The 24901-nt window shown below is 34.1% G+C and overlaps 1 protein-coding gene across 4 annotated transcripts in view; it reads right to left on the bottom strand.

Annotated features, from left to right (window-relative positions):
* The window catches only part of LOC140439753 (uncharacterized), a 39917-nt gene extending 15388 nt beyond the window's left edge, over positions 1–24529 (bottom strand). Inside the window, exons 1-5 of one of the 4 annotated variants that reach the window (XM_072529890.1) lie at positions 24293–24529; positions 21285–21593; positions 21024–21223; positions 20829–20966; positions 20540–20757 (exon numbers count right to left, since the gene is read on the bottom strand). In XM_072529890.1, the coding sequence (XP_072385991.1) occupies positions 20540–20757; positions 20829–20966; positions 21024–21054 (387 nt within the window). In that variant the 5' untranslated portion in view covers positions 21055–21223; positions 21285–21593; positions 24293–24529. The other 3 variants (XM_072529889.1, XM_072529891.1, XM_072529893.1) reach the window with 3 other exon arrangements.
* Positions 24530–24901: the final 372 nt, after the last annotated feature.

Here is a 24901-nt window from a genome sequence, read left to right as displayed (position 1 = left end):
AAGAGGAGTGACAGAGAAATTGAAGCCTTTTGACAGAGCTTTGGTAGCTGAATCGGATATGTGAATATCTGAGAAATTATGGACAACAGTAGAAGGTTGTTGATTTGAAACGGGCGGTGGATTTTGCTGAGAGATAAGTTGGTCCAGTTTGCGTTTCTGGGTTTGGGTTTTGTTGTCAGAAATGTGTTGGGCTTTTTGGTGAGAAAGACGATCGAAAGTGTCCCATAATAATGGATGGATATTGAAAGAGTGGATGTCATTGTAGGTTTTAAGAAGTTGGGAATTTGTTGTATCTAAGTTGCGTCGGGTGGAATGAATTGAATTTCTAAGAAGCGAATAACCAGTGGCTCTAAGAATTTTGGAAATTGATGAAGATTTGGTGTGATGTTTAACTTGTAAAGATTTTGGAATGACTTGATGGTCACGACATGATTTAAGAAAAGCAAGATCACAGAGAAGACGGTATTTGCGTGTTAGAAGATTAGAAAAAGATTTGGTAAGAATGAAAAATTCCTCCCCGTAGAGGCGAATAAAATGTTCGGATAAGTTTCCGCGGTCAGATGAATGAAAATTACTGAGTTCTCGGGAAGAACCGCGTTGAGAATTTAAAACTCGACGTTTCGGCACCCATTTTGGAGCCATTATCAAGAGGGATACGGTTCGGTTCGAGTTCGGGGTCTCAATCTGCCTACTCCCCTCACTCGAGACGTACCAGTATCGTGTTCTATATTGCAAGAACTGTCTCTCGGCACTGAGGTCTCAATCTGCCTACTCCCCAGTGTCGAGTGACAGCCGGTCTTACCCTGTGTGGCTGCTTTTATACTCGCTGTATGCGCGGGAACGGTATGCGCTGACGTGGTCTGAACTGACGTGGCCTGAGCGGTGTGGGCGGGAGGTCGCTGAAGAAGGGGTCGCCATGTTGCCGGCAATCGTTTCGCGTCATCGCGCGTGTTCAAGCTGTGAGGCCGTTTTTCGATTTCGATAGCTTCACGAATGATTCTCGCTTTTAATGAGCGGATGAGAGCGATGGTTTTTGCTTTTTCGAAATCTATTTTGTGGCCTGTCTGAATATGATGTTGAGCTAGGGCTGAAGTGGTATCGGAATGTTTGACTGATAGAGAATGTTCGTAAATACGGTTATGGATTCGTCGGTTTGTCTGTCCTACGTATGTACGTGGGCAACTGGAACAAGCTATCTCGTAGACACCATGGTCTTCATTGGGGATTTGGTCTTTTACGGATCTAACGAGATTGGACAATTTGGAGTGAGTGGTGAAGATGGTTTTGATATTAAGAGGGATAAGAGTTCTACTGATCTTGTCAGTGACACCTTTAATAAAAGGTAGAAAGATTTTGGGTTGATCCGGCGGCAAGGTTTCTTTTTTGGATGGAATGGGGTTTAGAAGTTTTTGAATGCTTCTATTGATTTGGGTTTTGTGGTAGCCGTTTTGTAGGAGTGTTTGTCTTATTGAATTGATTTCGGATGACCTGTGATTGTTGTCGCTAAGTCTTATGGAACGGGAAATAAGAGTGTTAATGAGTGAATTAAGTTGGGCGGGGTGATGATGTGACTGGGCATTGAGATAGCGGTTTGTATGAGTGGGTTTCCGGTACACGGAATAGGAAAAACTGTGAGGTGGATTTTTCTGAATAAGAACATCAAGGAATGGCAAAGACGCTTCAGACTCAACTTCCATCGTGAATTGAATGCTGGGATGTATTCCATTCAGGTGGGAGAGGAAGAGATCTAATGTGTCTTTACCATGGGGCCAGATGACAAAGGTGTCATCAACGTACCGTAACCAGCAGGTGGGTTTGAGATTTGACGAGGACAAGGCTACTGTTTCGAAATGTTCCATGTATATATCTGCTATTACGGGAGAGAGGGGCGATCCCATTGGGGCACCTTTGATTTGACGATAGAAACGATTTTGGAACGTGAAATATGTATTAGACATGCAGTGTTTTATAAGACATAATGTGTCTTGGGGAATTTGATGTTTAGAGTCCAAGATGGAAATGGTTTCATCGATGGGAATGTTGGTGAATAAAGAGACAATGTCAAAACTGACTAGTATGTCTGAGGGCGAAATAGAAAAGTTTTTCAGAAGATCAATGAAATGAAAAGAGTTTTTGACAAAGGACGAGGCGTTTTCGGCTAATGGTTGTAAGGATGAAGCGAGATGTTTTGCCAATTTCTGAGTGGGACAGTTGTATGCACTGACGATGGGTCTTAGGGGAACATTGGGCTTATGGATTTTTGGAAGGCCGTATATCTTTGGAATTCGGGATGATTTTTCTCTGGGTATAAGAGATTTTTTGAGGTCTGGAGATAGAGTAGACTTATTTATAATGGATTTGGTCGTTTTTTCTAGATATGTGGTTGGATCATTTGGGACATGTTTGTATTCTGTGGAATTCAGAAGTTCGGACATTTTATCGAAATAGTTAGAAGAGTTGAGAATGACGGTGGCATTACCTTTGTCGGCCGGAAGGATGACGATGTCAGGGTTGTTGTAAAGTTCTTTGAGGGCACGTCTTTCTGAAAGACTGATATTTGAAGGTGGCGGTTTGGAAGTACGGAGAATTCTGGCGACATCTTGTCTGGCAACTTCGGCTTGGTCGGAAGGAAGATGGGAAATAGCTTCTTCAGTTTGACAAATAATTTTCTCAGTTGGAATGGAAAGAGGAGTGACAGAGAAATTGAAGCCTTTTGACAGAGCTTTGGTAGCTGAATCGGATATGTGAATATCTGAGAAATTATGGACAACAGTAGAAGGTTGTTGATTTGAAACGGGCGGTGGATTTTGCTGAGAGATAAGTTGGTCCAGTTTGCGTTTCTGGGTTTGGGTTTTGTTGTCAGAAATGTGTTGGGCTTTTTGGTGAGAAAGACGATCGAAAGTGTCCCATAATAATGGATGGATATTGAAAGAGTGGATGTCATTGTAGGTTTTAAGAAGTTGGGAATTTGTTGTATCTAAGTTGCGTCGGGTGGAATGAATTGAATTTCTAAGAAGCGAAAAACCAGTGGCTCTAAGAATTTTGGAAATTGATGAAGATTTGGTGTGATGTTTAACTTGTAAAGATTTTGGAATGACTTGATGGTCACGACATGATTTAAGAAAAGCAAGATCACAGAGAAGACGGTATTTGCGTGTTAGAAGATTAGAAAAAGATTTGGTAAGAATGAAAAATTCCTCCCCGTAGAGGCGAATAAAATGTTCGGATAAGTTTCCGCGGTCAGATGAATGAAAATTACTGAGTTCTCGGGAAGAACCGCGTTGAGAATTTAAAACTCGACGTTTCGGCACCCATTTTGGAGCCATTATCAAGAGGGATACGGTTCGGTTCGAGTTCGGGGTCTCAATCTGCCTACTCCCCTCACTCGAGACGTACCAGTATCGTGTTCTATATTGCAAGAACTGTCTCTCGGCACTGAGGTCTCAATCTGCCTACTCCCCAGTGTCGAGTGACAGCCGGTCTTACCCTGTGTGGCTGCTTTTATACTCGCTGTATGCGCGGGAACGGTATGCGCTGACGTGGTCTGAACTGACGTGGCCTGAGCGGTGTGGGCGGGAGGTCGCTGAAGAAGGGGTCGCCATGTTGCCGGCAATCGTTTCGCGTCATCGCGCGTGTTCAAGCTGTGAGGCCGTTTTTCGATTTCGATAGCTTCACGAATGATTCTCGCTTTTAATGAGCGGATGGGAGCGATGGTTTTTGCTTTTTCGAAATCTATTTTGTGGCCTGTCTGAATATGATGTTGAGCTAGGGCTGAAGTGGTATCGGAATGTTTGACTGATAGAGAATGTTCGTAAATACGGTTATGGATTCGTCGGTTTGTCTGTCCTACGTATGTACGTGGGCAACTGGAACAAGCTATCTCGTAGACACCATGGTCTTCATTGGGGATTTGGTCTTTTACGGATCTAACGAGATTGGACAATTTGGAGTGAGTGGTGAAGATGGTTTTGATATTAAGAGGGATAAGAGTTCTACTGATCTTGTCAGTGACACCTTTAATAAAAGGTAGAAAGATTTTGGGTTGATCCGGCGGCAAGGTTTCTTTTTTGGATGGAATGGGGTTTAGAAGTTTTTGAATGCTTCTATTGATTTGGGTTTTGTGGTAGCCGTTTTGTAGGAGTGTTTGTCTTATTGAATTGATTTCGGATGACCTGTGATTGTTGTCGCTAAGTCTTATGGAACGGGAAATAAGAGTGTTAATGAGTGAATTAAGTTGGGCGGGGTGATGATGTGACTGGGCATTGAGATAGCGGTTTGTATGAGTGGGTTTCCGGTACACGGAATAGGAAAAACTGTGAGGTGGATTTTTCTGAATAAGAACATCAAGGAATGGCAAAGACGCTTCAGACTCAACTTCCATCGTGAATTGAATGCTGGGATGTATTCCATTCAGGTGGGAGAGGAAGAGATCTAATGTGTCTTTACCATGGGGCCAGATGACAAAGGTGTCATCAACGTACCGTAACCAGCAGGTGGGTTTGAGATTTGACGAGGACAAGGCTACTGTTTCGAAATGTTCCATGTATATATCTGCTATTACGGGAGAGAGGGGCGATCCCATTGGGGCACCTTTGATTTGACGATAGAAACGATTTTGGAACGTGAAATATGTATTAGACATGCAGTGTTTTATAAGACATAATGTGTCTTGGGGAATTTGATGTTTAGAGTCCAAGATGGAAATGGTTTCATCGATGGGAATGTTGGTGAATAAAGAGACAATGTCAAAACTGACTAGTATGTCTGAGGGCGAAATAGAAAAGTTTTTCAGAAGATCAATGAAATGAAAAGAGTTTTTGACAAAGGACGAGGCGTTTTCGGCTAATGGTTGTAAGGATGAAGCGAGATGTTTTGCCAATTTCTGAGTGGGACAGTTGTATGCACTGACGATGGGTCTTAGGGGAACATTGGGCTTATGGATTTTTGGAAGGCCGTATATCTTTGGAATTCGGGATGATTTTTCTCTGGGTATAAGAGATTTTTTGAGGTCTGGAGATAGATTTTATTCGCCTCTACGGGGAGGAATTTTTCATTCTTACCAAATCTTTTTCTAATCTTCTAACACGCAAATACCGTCTTCTCTGTGATCTTGCTTTTCTTAAATCATGTCGTGACCATCAAGTCATTCCAAAATCTTTACAAGTTAAACATCACACCAAATCTTCATCAATTTCCAAAATTCTTAGAGCCACTGGTTTTTCGCTTCTTAGAAATTCAATTCATTCCACCCGACGCAACTTAGATACAACAAATTCCCAACTTCTTAAAACCTACAATGACATCCACTCTTTCAATATCCATCCATTATTATGGGACACTTTCGATCGTCTTTCTCACCAAAAAGCCCAACACATTTCTGACAACAAAACCCAAACCCAGAAACGCAAACTGGACCAACTTATCTCTCAGCAAAATCCACCGCCCGTTTCAAATCAACAACCTTCTACTGTTGTCCATAATTTCTCAGATATTCACATATCCGATTCAGCTACCAAAGCTCTGTCAAAAGGCTTCAATTTCTCTGTCACTCCTCTTTCCATTCCAACTGAGAAAATTATTTGTCAAACTGAAGAAGCTATTTCCCATCTTCCTTCCGACCAAGCCGAAGTTGCCAGACAAGATGTCGCCAGAATTCTCCGTACTTCCAAACCGCCACCTTCAAATATCAGTCTTTCAGAAAGACGTGCCCTCAAAGAACTTTACAACAACCCTGACATCGTCATCCTTCCGGCCGACAAAGGTAATGCCACCGTCATTCTCAACTCTTCTAACTATTTCGATAAAATGTCCGAACTTCTGAATTCCACAGAATACAAACATGTCCCAAATGATCCAACCACATATCTAGAAAAAACGACCAAATCCATTATAAATAAGTCTACTCTATCTCCAGACCTCAAAAAATCTCTTATACCCAGAGAAAAATCATCCCGAATTCCAAAGATATACGGCCTTCCAAAAATCCATAAGCCCAATGTTCCCCTAAGACCCATCGTCAGTGCATACAACTGTCCCACTCAGAAATTGGCAAAACATCTCGCTTCATCCTTACAACCATTAGCCGAAAACGCCTCGTCCTTTGTCAAAAACTCTTTTCATTTCATTGATCTTCTGAAAAACTTTTCTATTTCGCCCTCAGACATACTAGTCAGTTTTGACATTGTCTCTTTATTCACCAACATTCCCATCGATGAAACCATTTCCATCTTGGACTCTAAACATCAAATTCCCCAAGACACATTATGTCTTATAAAACACTGCATGTCTAATACATATTTCACGTTCCAAAATCGTTTCTATCGTCAAATCAAAGGTGCCCCAATGGGATCGCCCCTCTCTCCCGTAATAGCAGATATATACATGGAACATTTCGAAACAGTAGCCTTGTCCTCGTCAAATCTCAAACCCACCTGCTGGTTACGGTACGTTGATGACACCTTTGTCATCTGGCCCCATGGTAAAGACACATTAGATCTCTTCCTCTCCCACCTGAATGGAATACATCCCAGCATTCAATTCACGATGGAAGTTGAGTCTGAAGCGTCTTTGCCATTCCTTGATGTTCTTATTCAGAAAAATCCACCTCACAGTTTTTCCTATTCCGTGTACCGGAAACCCACTCATACAAACCGCTATCTCAATGCCCAGTCACATCATCACCCCGCCCAACTTAATTCACTCATTAACACTCTTATTTCCCGTTCCATAAGACTTAGCGACAACAATCACAGGTCATCCGAAATCAATTCAATAAGACAAACACTCCTACAAAACGGCTACCACAAAACCCAAATCAATAGAAGCATTCAAAAACTTCTAAACCCCATTCCATCCAAAAAAGAAACCTTGCCGCCGGATCAACCCAAAATCTTTCTACCTTTTATTAAAGGTGTCACTGACAAGATCAGTAGAACTCTTATCCCTCTTAATATCAAAACCATCTTCACCACTCACTCCAAATTGTCCAATCTCGTTAGATCCGTAAAAGACCAAATCCCCAATGAAGACCATGGTGTCTACGAGATAGCTTGTTCCAGTTGCCCACGTACATACGTAGGATAGACAAACCGACGAATCCATAACCGTATTTACGAACATTCTCTATCAGTCAAACATTCCGATACCACTTCAGCCCTAGCTCAACATCATATTCAGACAGGCCACAAAATAGATTTCGAAAAAGCAAAAACCATCGCTCCCATCCGCTCATTAAAAGCGAGAATCATTCGTGAAGCTATCGAAATCGAAAAACGGCCTCACAGCTTGAACACGCGCGATGACGCGAAACGATTGCCGGCAACATGGCGACCCCTTCTTCAGCGACCTCCCGCCCACACCGCTCAGGCCACGTCAGTTCAGACCACGTCAGCGCATACCGTTCCCGCGCATACAGCGAGTATAAAAGCAGCCACACAGGGTAAGACCGGCTGTCACTCGACACTGGGGAGTAGGCAGATTGAGACCTCAGTGCCGAGAGACAGTTCTTGCAATATAGAACACGATACTGGTACGTCTCGAGTGAGGGGAGTAGGCAGATTGAGACCCCGAACTCGAACCGAACCGTATCCCTCTTGATAATGGCTCCAAAATGGGTGCCGAAACGTCGAGTTTTAAATTCTCAACGCGGTTCTTCCCGAGAACTCAGTAATTTTCATATATATATATATATATATATATATATATATATATATATATATATATATATATATATATATATATATATATATATATATATATATATATATATATATCTGGATATTAGTGACTGTCAATATAAACAAACAACTAGTTTATTAGCGTTGCAGTCAGAAGGTTGGACAGGATGTTAAAGAAACACTCTTTAGACTTTGACTTTTTGTCTGGCATTCGGAATCGTTTTATTCCTTTTTCAATTCGTCAGTGTAACTTACTGTCGTTGAGATTATTTACAATAAGCTTTGACCCTCAACATTAATAATATATATATATATATATATATATATATATATATATACAGTATACTCCCTTTATAACGAATACGGTTATTACAAGGTTTCGCTTATAACGAGGTACATTAGATGTCCCGTGAAATTTCTATTGAACTAAAACCCTTTATAGCGAGGTAAATTTGCTTATAACGAGAGAAAATAAGATTGAAAAACGTATTTTTTACGTTTTGGCCCGGCCGTAGCTATAAATAAATACCCTTTTTAACTGCGGGCCGCCCGCAATAAACTTCTTACAATTTATGATTCTTAGTCGGAAATGTAAAATTTATGATTCACAAGTGTCATTGTATTGGGTTGACATGAAGAAGCATAAAACTGTTTCACATCTTTAGAAAATATGATAGATAGAATAGTGGACAATTTAAAGCAGTCAAAAATGACAAAATAACGCTTTATACATATTTACAGAATATAGATTTTTTGTTTAAACGTATATCCTTGACAGTAAAAGTAAACAACTCTTTTTTGTTTTAATGCATTTCATTGACAATAAAAGTAAACAACTTTGTGGACAAGTGGACTCCGTAATAGGTTAAAACACTTTTGGGATCCGTATACATTTCTTTGTGTACACAACTAAACTCCTCCGATGTTGCCAATAATTTGATTAGTCGTAGATTTTTAAATTTTACAGCAGGTACGTTTTGGAACTTCAAATTTATTTAAATATCAATCAATTCAGTCATCGAGAAATTTCACAAATACGTACTTGGATATTGTAGTTAAATATTTTATGGTGGTAATTTATATTACTTGCTTTAATTATAGATAAACTGAAATTAGTGTTTATTATAAACTTTGAAAAGGCAAGTGTCCATTTTTATGTACTAGTATTTTTTTTTTAATGCATTGGCACTATTTTAACATTTATTATATTATAAATGTACGTTCCGATGTTTCGATTGCTACAGTGTATGAGTTGCAATATTTGTTTCATCAAGTAGTAAAATTTAAATTATAATAATTTATCAATCAATCTTAAAATTATAATTTTTTACTGTCGTAATTTAAATATTTCGATTTTTTAATATAGGGAATTGAATATACTACTATACTTTAGATACACATAAACACATGGATACACTTATGGCAGATACTAGCAATCAGTAGTGAGTCATTACCCAGATATAATATTTCGGTGTCTTATGGTAACTTAATTTTAGCCAACATATCTATTACAATTACATATAATATGTTCGGCCTTATTGTTTTAAATACTTTGTCGCTTGTGCAAGCTATCATTATTTTCAATGTTAAATCATTGTTTTTTGTATCTTGCCTTGTCAGGCATATAATTTTTAATTTAGAAGTACATGTATGTATAATATTCTTTTTTCTGTCACTTGGTTTAAATATAGTACACTTACATTCTTCTTGCTTATTTATTTTTATTCGTAATACTTAGTAAAGTATGTAATAACGTACCAGTTGTTGCAAAAATCAACAAAGGGTACGAAAGATATCAGGTATTAGGGGTAGTATTTGTCAATCTAAATGCCGCTTACGACATATTAAATTAGAGAACATTTCTCCAAAAATTCTATGACGTCCCCTTAGATAAAAACATCACTTGTTTTATCCACGATCTAGATTGAATTGCTCTCTTCTGTTGATTCGCTTGTATTTGTTTTTCATTTTGTTGGTTTTAAGTAAAATATTTTTCGTGTTCTCTTCACTTTGTTGAAGATGTCGCAGACGGGAGAGAGTTTCTTATGACATCAATATCATTACCATATGCTAGAAGTGCTTGGTACCTTGGGCCATTAATGTATTGCATTTTAAATAGGCGATTTCTATTTTAGTAAGCTGTTCTTTAATTTTTTGAATATTTGAATTGGGAATCTGTATATTATTCGACTGTTTTATAACACAGTGTTTCTTGTGCCATAGAATATAGTGCTGTTTAATAATAATAAAGTTCAAGCAACAATTCATATATGCAATAACTTGGTACTGATATCTCTGCTCCCCGATACCAGGTAGCAGTCCCGAAAACATTAAAACTGCTACACTCATTCTTCCTATTATCCAACGATTAGCCAGTCCAGGACTATACGCCTTATTATGGTACTGATATTGCTGCTGTCCCTTATAAGTGAATAAAATATGCAAGGAAGGTTTTGGCAATTTAATAGGATTTTGTATGTTAGAATATTATTTCTCCGAGAAAGTGAAAAATATCTATTTGCTATACGGATTTAATCTATAGATGAAATATTAGAATGCTATAGAAGAATGCTGCTAACAGTGGCCATACCTAGTCCACTGTTAGTATATGCTTTAAGAAAAGAAAAAGCCAACTTATCCAATTCAAAAGCAGACAAAATCAATTCCAAATATGGATCGTAAGCCAATCCCTTATGTAAAGACTCTAAAGTAATAATTAGTGAAACTGTAAGCCAACAGCAAAAAGTGCTGGTACTAGATATACAAGTAAAATATGAAATAAAACCAAAATATCGAGGAGAGTCACAAAAACAATTAATTGACGTTAGCAAGCGACAAAGTAGTTCAATTTAGAACAGAAATAAAAAAAGAATGTGTTGGAATATGGAAAAAGGTCATAATGAAATTTGGAGAAATGTGTAAAAAATTATTAAAGAGGGTGTAACTAAAATACTTCTCAGAAGAAAAAATCTCAGGAAATTGACTTAAAAATTGGTAAATATAGATACTCAGACGATGTTTAAGACAATATAAAAGACAAGAGAAGATTATATAAGGAGGGACAAGAAAAAATATCAGACTAAGATTATCAAAAGTATCAAATAGATAACTACATAAGATGAAAAAAGAAAATGCAAGTTGGCTAACAGGACTATTTAATAGAATTTTGAAAGTAAGGCGAATACCGGATGAATGGAGAAGTAACATTTTAGTACCTGTATACAAAAACAAAGTAGATGGTAAACTCTGTACAAACTATAGAGCCCTAAAACTACTCTGTCACACCATGAAACTGTGGGAGAGAATAATTGATAGTAGGATACAGAAATATTAGGAAATCAGTTTAAATTCATGCAAGGCAAATCAACAACGGATGCAATTTTTATCATAAGGCAAGTAATGGAAAACTAATGTTAGAACAAGTGAGGATAAGACTGATAAATTTCATTTGAGAATAGTATTGCATCAGGGATCAGTGCCAATCCCTTGTCACATAAGAGATAAAAGGGAAAATTCAGGTAGCAAACTGATATATGTATCACCTCATAACACTTTTAAATCCAGAAGTGTAATGCGAACTACTAAAATCAGGATATATAAAACAATATAAGTAAAACTCAGGTATTAATTAGATCAGGATTGCTAGAAAAGCCCTCAGACGTGTTTTACGACCGGGAACTAATGCTAAGGTCAAACAGGTATATAAAAATTGCACCGTCGTACAAGAAACTAAATCTCAACGCTAAAGTTATTGTTTTGCACTTTGTATTGATTTGTGATCTTATTCATAACAGAATTATATATTTCTTTCTGCGACGCTCAATCGGCTCTTATTTTATTTTTTCATTGTTTGTGTTTTACTTACATACGTAGATTCTTATTTTTCTTACTGCGGGATGTATTTTTGGATTTAATTTTTTTGCTTAAAACGTAGCAATTGCCAGCTTGTATTCTGTTGTTATTCTCTTTTGTAGTGTTTTTGTTAAAAGTGCTCTTAAACTCCAAATATTTAGACCGATGAAACATTTCAAAGTGATAGCCATAAATTTTTTTATTATCGATGATTTGGAGGACCCTTTTTTGCGCTTTTTTCTATTGAATGTATTAATGTTTTTTGCTTACTAATAATTATTTTCGCTACTATATTAAACTCATCGTCGAAGGTCCGTATAATATGAGGACCTTAATTATTAAACTGTGAGATTTTCTGTATTTGCTTTCCGGGAGATGCTCTCCAAAACGATGGTAAACACGATTGGAGACAGGGCATCTTCCTGTTTGAGATCACTGGACATTTGAAAGTAAGTTGGCAGTTAATTTTCTTATGTATGCCTAGCTCTTCCATAGCATTTTAGTTACAATCTTATAATTATATCATATGTTTGTTGAAAATCTATAAATAACTAGCTTAATGATTTTTTTTATTCCCAACATTTTTCATTAAGTATATAATAGTGATTATTTGATCAATGGTTCATTGAATTTTCCTAATTTCACATTAAACGTTCCTAATTTCACATTTGTGGTTGCTGGATGTCAAAGAAGACACCATTTTCCATAGCGGGTACTATGATTCCAATGGGGTAAAGTACAACCTACATATTTGTTGCCAAAATTACTTTGCTGCTGTATTGAGTACCGTTTACTGGTATATGAATTTTGTTACGAATTTATACTGTGTGCTGAACTTTATTAAATCTTTTACCGCGAATTGAAAAGCATGTTTTAACCTTTATTTGTAACATTTTTCGTTAACGTTTAGTGAAACATTTTACGTTTATCTAAATAAGTATTTTTGCGTTACATTGATATTTATGTGGCAATTAGCTGTAAAGTCATTTGCCTTTCCTGTCGTATCATATTTTCTTGATTTTTTTGTAGACAAGCGGTTTAGTTTGTGTAATATAATATCCCCAATTCGTTTCATAATATATTGTTTTCAAAACAGCTGTTAGGCGAAACTTGTTTGTATATAAAATGTTTTAATTTGTATATGTGCTCAGATATCCATTTACAACTAGTAATTTTTTTAGATTTTTTAAATTTCGTTTGGAGAGAGTTTTGGGAGTGTTTAGCAAAAACTAACGAAGTAAGTTATATACTTATTTATTATGCCATTCAAAAAACAAATATTTGTAGTTGTAAAACATAAAGCAACTTTACATTTATCGCACATTACTTTAGAAGTATTACAGCATCCTGGTTTTTTGCATCTTCCCTTTTTTTCAGAAATTACTGGCCAGTGGAAGGTTTATTCAAGCCTAACTTCCTTTGGTAGTACAATAGCAGTAGATCCTCTCCTCTGTTTTTTTACAATTTCGTTCTCAATTTCACTGAGCCTGGGACGTCCTTTGTTTTTGATCTGGTCATTGCTTGCTAACAGTATGCTACATAAGTGGGACTTAAACTGTAACAAAGGCAACTAGTTTTTCCTTTTAATTTCAAAGTAATCGCAATCACGACGATGCAACAACCAGCTGTTAACAACAGCTAAATCCAAAAGGTGAAAAAATATTTTTAGATACCACTTTTTAGATCTTATGTCTGTTCGGTAAAGAGCAATTAGTGAATCCATAAGATCGACACCTCCAATAAATTTATTATAAAATTGCACTGAATTTGGACAGCATACAATAATTCTTGATTTTTGTTTCTTATCCCACCTCTTGACTAACGAAGTAGGCTCAGAACCACCAAATGTACTAAGCAAATGAACCGGTTTATTATCGTACCACTTTAACGCTGTTTGTCTTATGCCATCTACTGTAGCGTGCTTTTCTTCTACAGTACCTCTGCCCTGTTTCTTCATATTCTTGTCATCAGAAAAATGGCAATAAGGCAATCTGTTTGGAAGAACAGTTCCCAAATATTGCAGTCCACGTTTTTCCATTTCAATCTGCAACTGAATGCTATTGAACCAGTTGTCAAAATATACTTTATAGTATTTGTTTGGTTTGACTATCTCACACAATCTTATTACTACATTACCGCTGGTGTCTACATTCGGTAAATGAAGAGGATGTTTAACAGTTCCTGTATATAATTCCCAGTTATAAACAATACCATTGCTATCACACAAAACAAATGCCTTGTATCCCCATTTTTTGGGTTTGTTCTTCATATATTGTTTAAAGAATGTGCCTCTTTGAATGGTATCATTTGTTCATCAATACACAATTTTTCACTCATTGGAATACTTTGAAAATTTTAAAATAGACCGTTGATGAATGGTCTAATTTTGTATAACTTATCATTATTGTTGACCATATTTTCGTTATTATTGAAATGCATTTTAGTTTTTATTTCTTCCCAGCGATTCCTAGATATAGTATCGACTATTTGAGCAACACGTGTTTCCTTCTGCCAAAATGATCTTGTCCTTGGCAAGCCACATATTGACATCAGTAGAACAGATCCAATAAATTGGTTTAATTCTGCTAGTGTCATATTCAATGGTTTATTTATATTCTTTTGCAGTGCATACAAATTACTTTGTTCATCTTTTTAAAATAATGTAGAGGGGATTCCGGTTCTAATAATTTGCATGTTGGTAAATTACCTTTCCATTCTGGAATTGGAAATACTGTTCGGGAACCACTCTTCCACTGAATGTTTTTTACAATCATTTTTGACCTTTTGAGTACATTTTGTTCAGTGTGTTTTTCTGTTTTATCGGTATCGCTCTCATCTTCATCTTGGTCTAAATCTAAATTGGTATCCTGGTCTAAATTTGCTTCGTACAAATCATCTTCCTTTTCCATTTTATTGGACCCTGGATCGATTGATATCTGAGTACCTGGAAAATTCATTATCACTTTCTTATTATCACTATCAAAGTCAGAGTCTTTGGATTCCTCGGATATTTACTGCTTTTCCCGTAGAACGTTTTTGTATCCATCTTAAAGAAATAATTTAAAATAATATGGTCCAGTGTGGATTCAAAGCAACATACCTGTTTTTTATCATAGTACTGAAACAACACAATAAAATAAACAAGTGTCAACGGTAATCAATATCTAAATGCTGATATAATGCCTCTGTATGTATTTTTATATAAATTGTACACAATTTATAACAATAAATCACGATCGAAAATACAAACTAATAAGGCAGTCATGTCCATTTGACATACTGTTAAACATTTCCATATAGGTTTCGTCATAGGTTCATAGAGTGTATTAAAATGTATAACCAAATGTTGCCTGAAATTAACAGAGGGCATACTAGAGTCGGAAATTGTTTTAAAAAAGTTTTCTGCATCAAAAACTCCTTTGTTGCCTTGAGTACACACGGGGCTATAGAGGGTTAAAATAGCTGTATCGAGCGAGGATAAGGTTATTGATGAGGAAAAAAAGACCTACCGCTGAGGAAGTGAGAAAGTAATTGACAAACGCAAAGAGCACTTTAATTACATTAAATGAAATATGCATTACAATCTATCATGACACACATATCTTGATGCACATGAAACAAGACAGTTAATAAACACGTTAAGAGAATCTTAAGAAATAATAACTAAAATTTAATTTTTAATACACAAAAGAAATAATGATATACAGAAGATACACAAATTAAAAAAACGTTATCCCCTTATTGTACGCAAGAGAGATACCTCTAGGAAAAATCAAAACGATCGAAAATATATACCAAAACAACACAATAAAAGTAAAAGTAGAAGAAGAACTAACCGACCCTATTGAAGGTGAAAATGGGATAAGACAGGGATATTACCTGAGTCCTCTATTATTCAACCTGATTATGGATGAAATAATAAAAAATAAGAACTAAAAAAAGGATAACAAATGGAAGAAAAACAAATTAAAATAATCTGCTGTGCAGACGACGCAATACTACTCTTTCAAAGTGAAAATGATTTACAACGTCTGCTGCACCAATTTTATATAACCCCCAGAAAATTTAACATGTTAATTTCCCCAAAAGAGACAAAATGCATGGTTACAACAGCAAATTTACTAAGATCTTAATTGGAGCTGGAAGGTCATATAATAGAACAAGTGTTAGAGCTTAAATATCTAGGCATCACATTATCTAGCTACGGAAAGCTCGAAACTAAAGTGGATAGACCCAGTGAATAGAGCAAACAGAGCCACAGGCTGCCTAAATGAAACATTATGAAGAAATAAAAATATCGGAAAAGAAACGAAAGGCAGAATTTACAAAACAGTCATCAGACCAATAATGACATACGCGGCAGAAACAAGATCTGACACAGAGAGGGCAAAAAGGATATGAAACAGCAGAGATGAAAACAATTAGAAAAATTGATGGTAAGACACTATGGGACAGAGAAAGACAACAAATAAAACAATAAAGACGGCAAGAGACGGTTAACCCATAGGAAGACGATCAGTAGGAAGACCACGAAAACGATGGAAAGGCAACTTACTGGAGGCACATTGAAAAACAGAGTTATGTCTATATAAAAAGAAAAAGTAGAAGAAGAAGATACACAGGATAAACATTAAAATAGTTGCAAGAAAGATAAAATAAATCAGTCATATTAATGTAGAATAGCAGAGGACAGAGTGTTTAGAGAAAATAATGAATGTCATATTAATGTAGAATAGCAGAGGACAAAGTATTTGTCATAGCTTTGGACAAGTGCCCAATTGAAAAAAGAACACAGGTCGTTCAAAAGAGACGGAACTCTCGAAAGAAAATAGAATAGATTAAAAAAAAATAAAAGCATAAACATGTCTTTTTCTACTTTTTTAATATTGAAGATACGTAAATAGAACATTGAATTAAAATGTAACCTTTGATATCTGTGATAAACCCATCACCTGAACAGTGGCGCCGATGTATGTAGTTAAGATTGTTTACACTTATTTTAACTGTTTATTTTTTTATTATCTATATATGAGTTGTGACAAATATCACAAACTTATTTATTTTCCACAAAGATGCTCTTTAGAACCTAAAATTATTACTATACAAATCTGATTCGACATATCTTCAAAAAGTAATACACGGCATGTAAAATTTAAATTTTTAATAAAAAGTAAAAGATTACGCATTACTTATGGGGTTTAAAAAACGAGCCTTTAGGAAGATTGAAGTACTAATAAGACCACCGCAATCGGGCATACCCCGGGTAATGATTAATTAATTAATCGGCTAATTCTTCAGTCACCCCTTTAATATGATTTTGTCAAATTGGTCCTTTTAGGACCAACTATTCTAATAACATGTCTATAACTGTTAAGGGTATATCTAAAAATCAAGAAACCTTACTTTACTTAAACTTATCAGACATATGAGCTAAACACGGATCTGACTAATTTCTAGTATAGGAAACACATATAGGGCCTAACCTAGGGTATTTGGTATATAGCTGATCGCTGAAAACCACATTATAGATATAGACATACTATTTCTATCGGAAAAAAAGCAAAGAATAACTCAAAGTAAGAAAGGACAAAACCAGTCAGCTGAGAGAACCTTTTAACGATTTTGAGCTTAGATCCACCATCTACATATTTAATGAAAAATAATACAAATACCGACATTGAGGATCTGAGCACAAAGCTTATTGCGAAATCTGGACCAAAAACACTATAATGGCTTATCCAGATGATGAACAACTGTATTCAAATTAGGAGATACCCAAAGTCTAGAGACAAGCCAAAGTTGTTACCTTGCTTAAACCTGGCAAAAACTCCAACGACCACAAAAACTATCGGCCAATATCTTTATTTTGTCAGCTATTCAAAGTGATGTACATCACAAATACTAAATCAAAGATGGGTATGAAAAATATCGGGTATCAGTGGTGGTATTTTTCAATCTAAATGCCGCATACGACACCTTAACTTACAGAATATTTTTCAAAAACTATATGGTATCCCCTTAGATAACAAACTCACTTATATTGTCTGCGTATGCCTACTCAAGAGAATATTTTTTTTTTCACTCAATGGTAAGAATAGCAGATGAAGAACGGTCTCGCTTGGGGTAGCATAAAGGCACCTACACTGTATAACATTTACACAAACGAACGATCCATACCGGTAGATACTAGAACTTCTATTATATAGACGATACACCTATTATTGCACAATAAAAATAAACTATGAATCAAATTTTCAGCCAAAACCCCTGAAAAGTTCGTGTGTGCTCCTTCAATTTCCCTAACATAGACGCTTTCACAAAATTGAACATCCAATAATGTCATGAAATTGTTGAACGTAGACTCCCTATAAATTCCTTGAAAATAGTTTGTATCGCACGGGGTCAGTCACAGATTATTGTTTAAAACTAAAAGGTAAATTGAGGACCAGAAATAATATTGTTCGCAAGCTTGTCAGCTAAAAATGAGGTGCACATCCGTCCGCCCTTAAAACATTGACGCTTGCACTATATGCATCTGCTGCCGAATATACCTTATTAGACAAATTAACCATTCTTTCTTTTTGTGCACACTACTACCAATTTTAACACAAAAATATCTATTGTAGCTCTTAACCATATTTATTTTGAGATAACCTTTTATCGAGATATCATATGTAGTACACAAATAAAACCAGAACTAAAATAATAAAAAAGCTTTATACAAGATATCGCAGAAGATTGGATGAAATAAAATTAGTTTTTATTAATCGGATGCTTACATAAAACGTACAAAGACATACTCACGTAAACAAAATATATTACGAAATTTCTGTAATTAAAAAAAAATCGAGTTCGGCATTGAACTAATAAAATTATATTAAATAAAAGAACATTTTTAAAAATGCAGAAAAAATAAAATTTCCTATGCAAGCGAATATTCCATTAAATAATAAACCCAAATCCTTTTGTATCTATATACCTGTTATTAAAGAACCAGATACCTTTTAGTACGTAGTTATATCAGGTAATAAGATATCCTCTGTTACTCAGTGTAATGCGTATTAGATTACACTGTCTACGAACAGTAGATAAAAATAAGGAGCCCATATGAACCGTTCAGGGTATATGTTGAAAATATACGGTATAATCACAAAGTTACCAAACTCTCAGAGCTTACTTAAACCGATAAACGTATGGTTCAAATATACATTGAAGAAGATCTGAACGACCCCTATAATATATACACGTAAACTAAACGATATACATTCATGATACAAGGGTATTTACGGGCTCCAAAAAATTTTTATAAATTATTAAACTCTACATGTTGATGAATCGACAGAACCAATATTATGGAATGGTCAAGTAAGCTCCGTATATCGGTATCCACTTGACCACAGAGCTCAATTGAACCTGAATTTTAACATGGGCGGAGTCCACTTTATGCCATAGATATATATATATATATATATATATATATATATTGTTATGGATCAGTTTATCAATCAGAAATAGAATAAAGAGTTTTTTTATTATCTTAATATACCGCGGACATATAAGTTAAAATACAACCCTGTACTTATTTGTAATAGTTAGAATAAGAGAAGACATTGTTCCGTGGCGGTACCCGGACGAGTTTTTCCTTGAAAGACTGAGTGAATAGTGAAAGGACAATGGAACCCGTATCATTATAGATTTAAGAATAAACTTGTAATTGTATTTTGCGGTGGGCATTTTTCGAAAGTAAATAAGAATTAGATTTAGATATGAGATAACAAGAATTTGGAAACTTATTTCTTTTGAAAAAGGCAAAATTGTTAATGGTTTCTGAAAAGTAATTTGAGTGAAAGTAGTTTATTTGTTTTAAATATTATGTTGGAAATTTTCTAAATCGAAAATTAGTGGGAAAGATGAATGCTTATGATTGGTTAAAAAGGAATGATGGGGAATGAGAGAGTTGAGAAGGTTGTCTGGGGAGATTGAAAAGATTATGTTACCGGCAGACCAGAAGAGAAGACGTGTTTTCGTGTAGTCAATCTGGGTACCAGTGTTTACATTTGTGAGTGAAAAAGGTGGAAGCTGAGAGCAGATCAAAATCGAGAAGATTAATACCTCTTTTGAGTCTGCATAGTCCACGAGATATAATTGAGAAAGAAAGGAGAATTTATGAATAAAGAGTACCGGTCAAAAGAGGCTTGGGCTTGTGTTTTCGGAGGAGTAGTATGCTGGTATGCGGTTTGGATCGATGCTGAGAACGGGAAAGATTTGATGGTAGCCGGACATAATCAATCAAGGAAGGAACTGTGGTTTTGATCGAGAGGAGACATCATTGGTGTAAAAAATAAAGGTCAGTCAAATAATTTGAATGAAAGAAAACTTTAAGATATTCTAAAGATAAAATCAAATATAAGCATGCGAACTAAGATTCCAAGTTTCAAAGAGTTATTTTTTTGTGAATAAATTATATTTTTATATGGTCATTTTTTTAGTAGATATTATTATAAAACAGATCAATAGATAGTTTGTAATTAAAATTAAATTTAGAGTATAGGAGTTTGTTGGGAAAGATAATTGCCCACAAAAGTTATTTATTAATATTCATCGTATTGCTTATTGAAAATAAATAATAATTTGTGTGCATATTTATGTTGTTTTAATGTTAGTTCCGTTTCCTGTTCTATCTCGATTATAAGCAACTAGGAGATACTGAACCCACTAGAAGAGATATATAAAGTAAACTGATTAAAGTAAAATTAAGAAGGCACCCTGAGAATTTTTAATAGTAATTGATTTGTATGACTCTGCATAAATTAGTGAATTAATTAATTAAATAATTGGATTAATTAAATTAGTGTTAATTAATAATAAAACATCATAAAGCAGATCACAACAATATATATATATATATATATATATATATATATATATATATATATATATATACATATATATATATATATATATAGTCAATTAGAAATTAAATAAAAAGATCTTTAATTAAGTATACATACCATATTTTTAAAATTCTCTGAAATCTTTAAAACATCTTCTATTTGTTGCAATTCTTCGACAGTGTCACATGGTACTTTTAAATTGGAAAGAACTGGTACCATGTTACATAAATCTTCATTTCCAGTGTTAGCTTTGATATTTCTAACCTCTTTAAGTAACTCTAGATTTACACTTTTTAAAAAATAGAGTTGCCTCAAAATTTCGTTATTAACTTCAGCTAAAAGAGAAAAATTAAAAAATTATGATGAAAGAAATCAAAATTTAATAAACAATGTAAAATGTAAGTACCATGATGGGGGTAGCAGTTACACCTTGTTGAGCTGGATGGTTTTGAAATTAAACTGCTTCTTGTTGAGGATGGTGTTACATTTCGTTTAGGTGAACAGAGTTCCGCTGATGTTTCTGTTGAAATATGATCATCTATTTCTGAAACAAAAAAATTTTGATTAGCCAAACATTAAGATTTTCATCCTGTATTATTACCTATGTTCTGTTTTTTTGGAAGAGATGGCATGCTAGGTAGAACAGATAGTTCAGATCCCTGTTCTGAAATATATTCTTCTGTTCAGAAGAATATATTATTCTTTTTTTCGTTTTTCTTTTGTGCTTCTCAGTATCTGTTGAACTGAGGTCACTGGTATCTTCAGCTTTCTTTGCTTTGGCCCTAGCAATTTCATATGAATCTGAAAATAGTATTATAATTTATTACCAATTTACAATATTAACAATGTCATTGCTCCTTACCAAAAGTTGAGTTCCTAAAAACTTTCACTTTGTGAGATGGCCAGCAAGTGTCAATTTTTTGGTTTTTTATTGCTGAATTAAGATTTTCAGCGATGAATGGGGGCCAAAGACATTTGTCCTCAAATATCTATTTTGTGGGCACACCAGCCACTGAAGACTCATCCAAAAATTTTACCACAGTCCATGTCTCTTTGTCAGCCATATTCAATGTCTTTTACAGACCAAAAATTGAAGAAGTTTAATAAATAAATAAATTATAAATAATCATTTTTTACTTTCCCTCAAACACCGGTGCAAATTAAGGAGGCTCTATCAAGAAACAAATTTTTTAAGAATGTAATGATAACGAACTGTTTAAATAGTGAATGTATATAAAATTTAGTACAGTAGTACATACTGTAAAGTCACATAATTTTTAAAAATATTATAAAACTCATAGCTGTACATTGAAAGGGGATTTACAAAATATTATGGTTTAAAAATAATCAATTTTATATCAAATTTTGCATATATACTTATCAGAAGTTTATATTGTTTTTGTAAAATATAAAACTTAAAGATGTGCACATGTGGCAATTACAAATTTTAACAAAATGATGAAAATTAAATAAAATAATCTTGACTAATGTATCCCTACTTAGATATGCATGTTTAAGGGAAAGTATCATGTGTGACAACACACAACTAGTTAAAACTATTTTTAATTTTGTAAGTACAAGTTTTTCTATCTATTTTTCTATATGTAAAAGAGGAAATGTGACAAATTTGTTTTTAAACATTAGTTTTACACATTTACATAAAATGTCCTCTATATTCCACACACTCAAGGGACTAATTTTTTTATTAACAAGAAATATATTTAAATTTGAAGAGTTACATGGTTCTTCATAAAAGTTGTCCTTCTCTAAGTATTCATATCCCAAAATATTTATTTGATTATCCTCTCTTAATATGAAATTACATATATTTATAATGTTCCCATTATTTAAAATACAACAATTATCTGGTTCTTTTGTTATCAAAATAAAATCTTTAAAAGTAAGGGTTTTAAACTGATTGGTAGTTTCATTGTTATGTACTAATGGTCCATTAAAATGAGGCTTACTACAATAAGGAAAACTATGTTGCTCTACATTTGCTTGATTTTGCAACATATCAAGCTCAGTTTTTCTATTTATTTATTGTTGAAGTGGTTTATCCTGTTTCCGCAACATTTTTTTAATTCTCTGCATAAAATTTTCAAAATTGAAAGCACTAAATCTGTCAAGAGGACAAAATAATTTAACATCATCAACTAAGTGCAGCAAGTTATGAATATTATGTGAGGCATAATATTTCCCATATAGTATGATAAAAGTTTTAACAAAATAAATTAACAAAGTTTTGGAAAATTCTAAATATTTAAAATGTTTTGAACATGAAAGTATAGTTATTGCTACATTTAAAACAAGGAAATTTTTATACTTATCTTTTGATAGTATATCAATTAAAACAACAGGTCCTGTATAGAGCAGAAATTGCCTAAATTCTGAAGCTTTCCACCTCTTACTTTCAGAAATGCTTCTTGGTTTACAATTAAACTCATTAGGGATATTTGGTGATTGTTCAATTAAAAGTGTGGAGAGTTGTATTATTTTAGTAAAAGGAAGTTTGGCTATTGGTTTTCCATCAAGCCATAAAGAGACTAACACTTTTTTGAAAACCCCTAGACAAACCAAATGCATGTAATCAAGAGGAAATGATTTTACCATATGTAAATGGGGAATATTTTCAAGACATGTTGTACCTGTATGATGTTCCTCTTGAACTTTTAATCTAAACTGAGAATCAGTGCGCAAATGAAAATTCTTCGTGTCAGGAAAACAAATCCTATTAGTATAAACCCCTCCAATGTCACATTTACTGCAAGACATGTAACCAGAATGACCTTTAGTACATGTAATGTATGCTTTAGCAGGAACATCACAAATAAAACCTTTAATTTTAATAAAATAAGTTCTGCTTTCATACCATTATTAATTATTTTTATGGCATCTTTTACAAATTTTTCTAAAAATAAATTACAATCTTTGGGTTTCTCATAACCATGATATATACCAACTATATCAACTGGCCCCTGTTTTGGATATAAACTGCATAAAATTTTATACACTTGACTGGATGAACTTTTTGAAATTGGAAGACTATCTATATTAATTAAAATTTCTACAGTATCAAGAGACTCTTTTCCAGAATACTGAGACAGTAGTTTTTGCAAACAATTTCTCAATCCAAAGTGAACATAGTGACCGGAATTTATTGGTTGTAGAATAGTTTTCCTTGGAGTGTGTAACAGAGTTCTAGCATCTCGGGGTAATTCAGGATGATATGGTTTTAAAATATTTAAAAGGTCATTAATAGCCACATGTGTAATATTATGTGTACAGCACCATTCTGATAAGCTACTGGTAAGACTTTTAATACATGTAGTATCCTCCTACAGCACCATTCTGATAAGCTACTGGTAAGACTTTTATTACATGTAGTATCCTCGGTAGTATCACTAATACATTTTTCATCTCCTAATAATAAATTATTTTCTGCTATATTCTCATATTCAAAACAGAGTGTGTCTGAAAGAGACTGTGGTAATGGATGATATTCTAAATTTTCAAAAACATCCATTGAATTATCATTAGTGTCTGTCATATCCATAGTTTTATTATCTAAACTAGTATTATCACTTTTCTCTGAAATAGTAAAACTAGATATTTTTAGCACATTCATTTCCTTATTAAATCGTTTCAATTGCTTTTTAGCATTTTTGTAATGTTTACTATTTGATGAAATGTCTAAAATTTAAAATAGATACCTAAATTAATTAATTAATTGCTAAAATACCAATATGAAAAAAATTAATAGTTGAAGTACAAAAACAAGCAAAACTTATGAATCTTAAAATTTACCAAATGATTTTGTTTTAAATATACTTATTCTTATTTAATAATTTATTTATCTAACTTCCTCACCCACAAAAATAAATTTTTCAGTATGACTATATAAGTTAAAAAAAACACTCGACTGACTAAGAACAGGAAACCACACTAGCACAAACACAAAAAATAAGTAACAAAAAGGGCATTCTAAATGAAACTGTGTCTTGCAATCAATTTTCACATTAAAACCAAATTAAAACGTTAAAACTGTACACGAGGTGCAACTTGGATAATTTCTAATTCTAACCAAATAAATTAGGTTAGGTTAACCGGTTAACGTAACCTAACATAATAAATATGCTTTAGCTCTTCTTTCTCATGGTACATACTTAAGATGTAACGTACGTAAAGTACGTTTTACTTTTACCCCAGTGTACGTACTTAAAACGTACATTTTACGTCATGTACGTACAGTACCAAAATTATACGTACTCAAAACGTACTGTGCTGTTTGGGATAATTATTTAAACAATCTTTGTTTAAACAAATTAAATTTTTTTGTTAATTTTTTTACCGGGCGGGGTACTTATCAGTTTCAGCGGTTCTGATTTCGCCCCAGAAGAATATGTCATCTGTGTTTATATTTCCTTGATCAAATAAAGACTATTTAATTAAACAAAGTTTGTTTAACTAATTATACAG

The sequence above is a fragment of the Diabrotica undecimpunctata genome, chromosome 4 (assembly GCF_040954645.1).
Source record: "Diabrotica undecimpunctata isolate CICGRU chromosome 4, icDiaUnde3, whole genome shotgun sequence".
Taxonomy (NCBI): domain Eukaryota; kingdom Metazoa; phylum Arthropoda; class Insecta; order Coleoptera; family Chrysomelidae; genus Diabrotica; species Diabrotica undecimpunctata.
The sequence above is the reverse complement of the archived record's forward strand: the minus strand, read 5'-3'. Positions and strand labels throughout refer to the sequence as shown.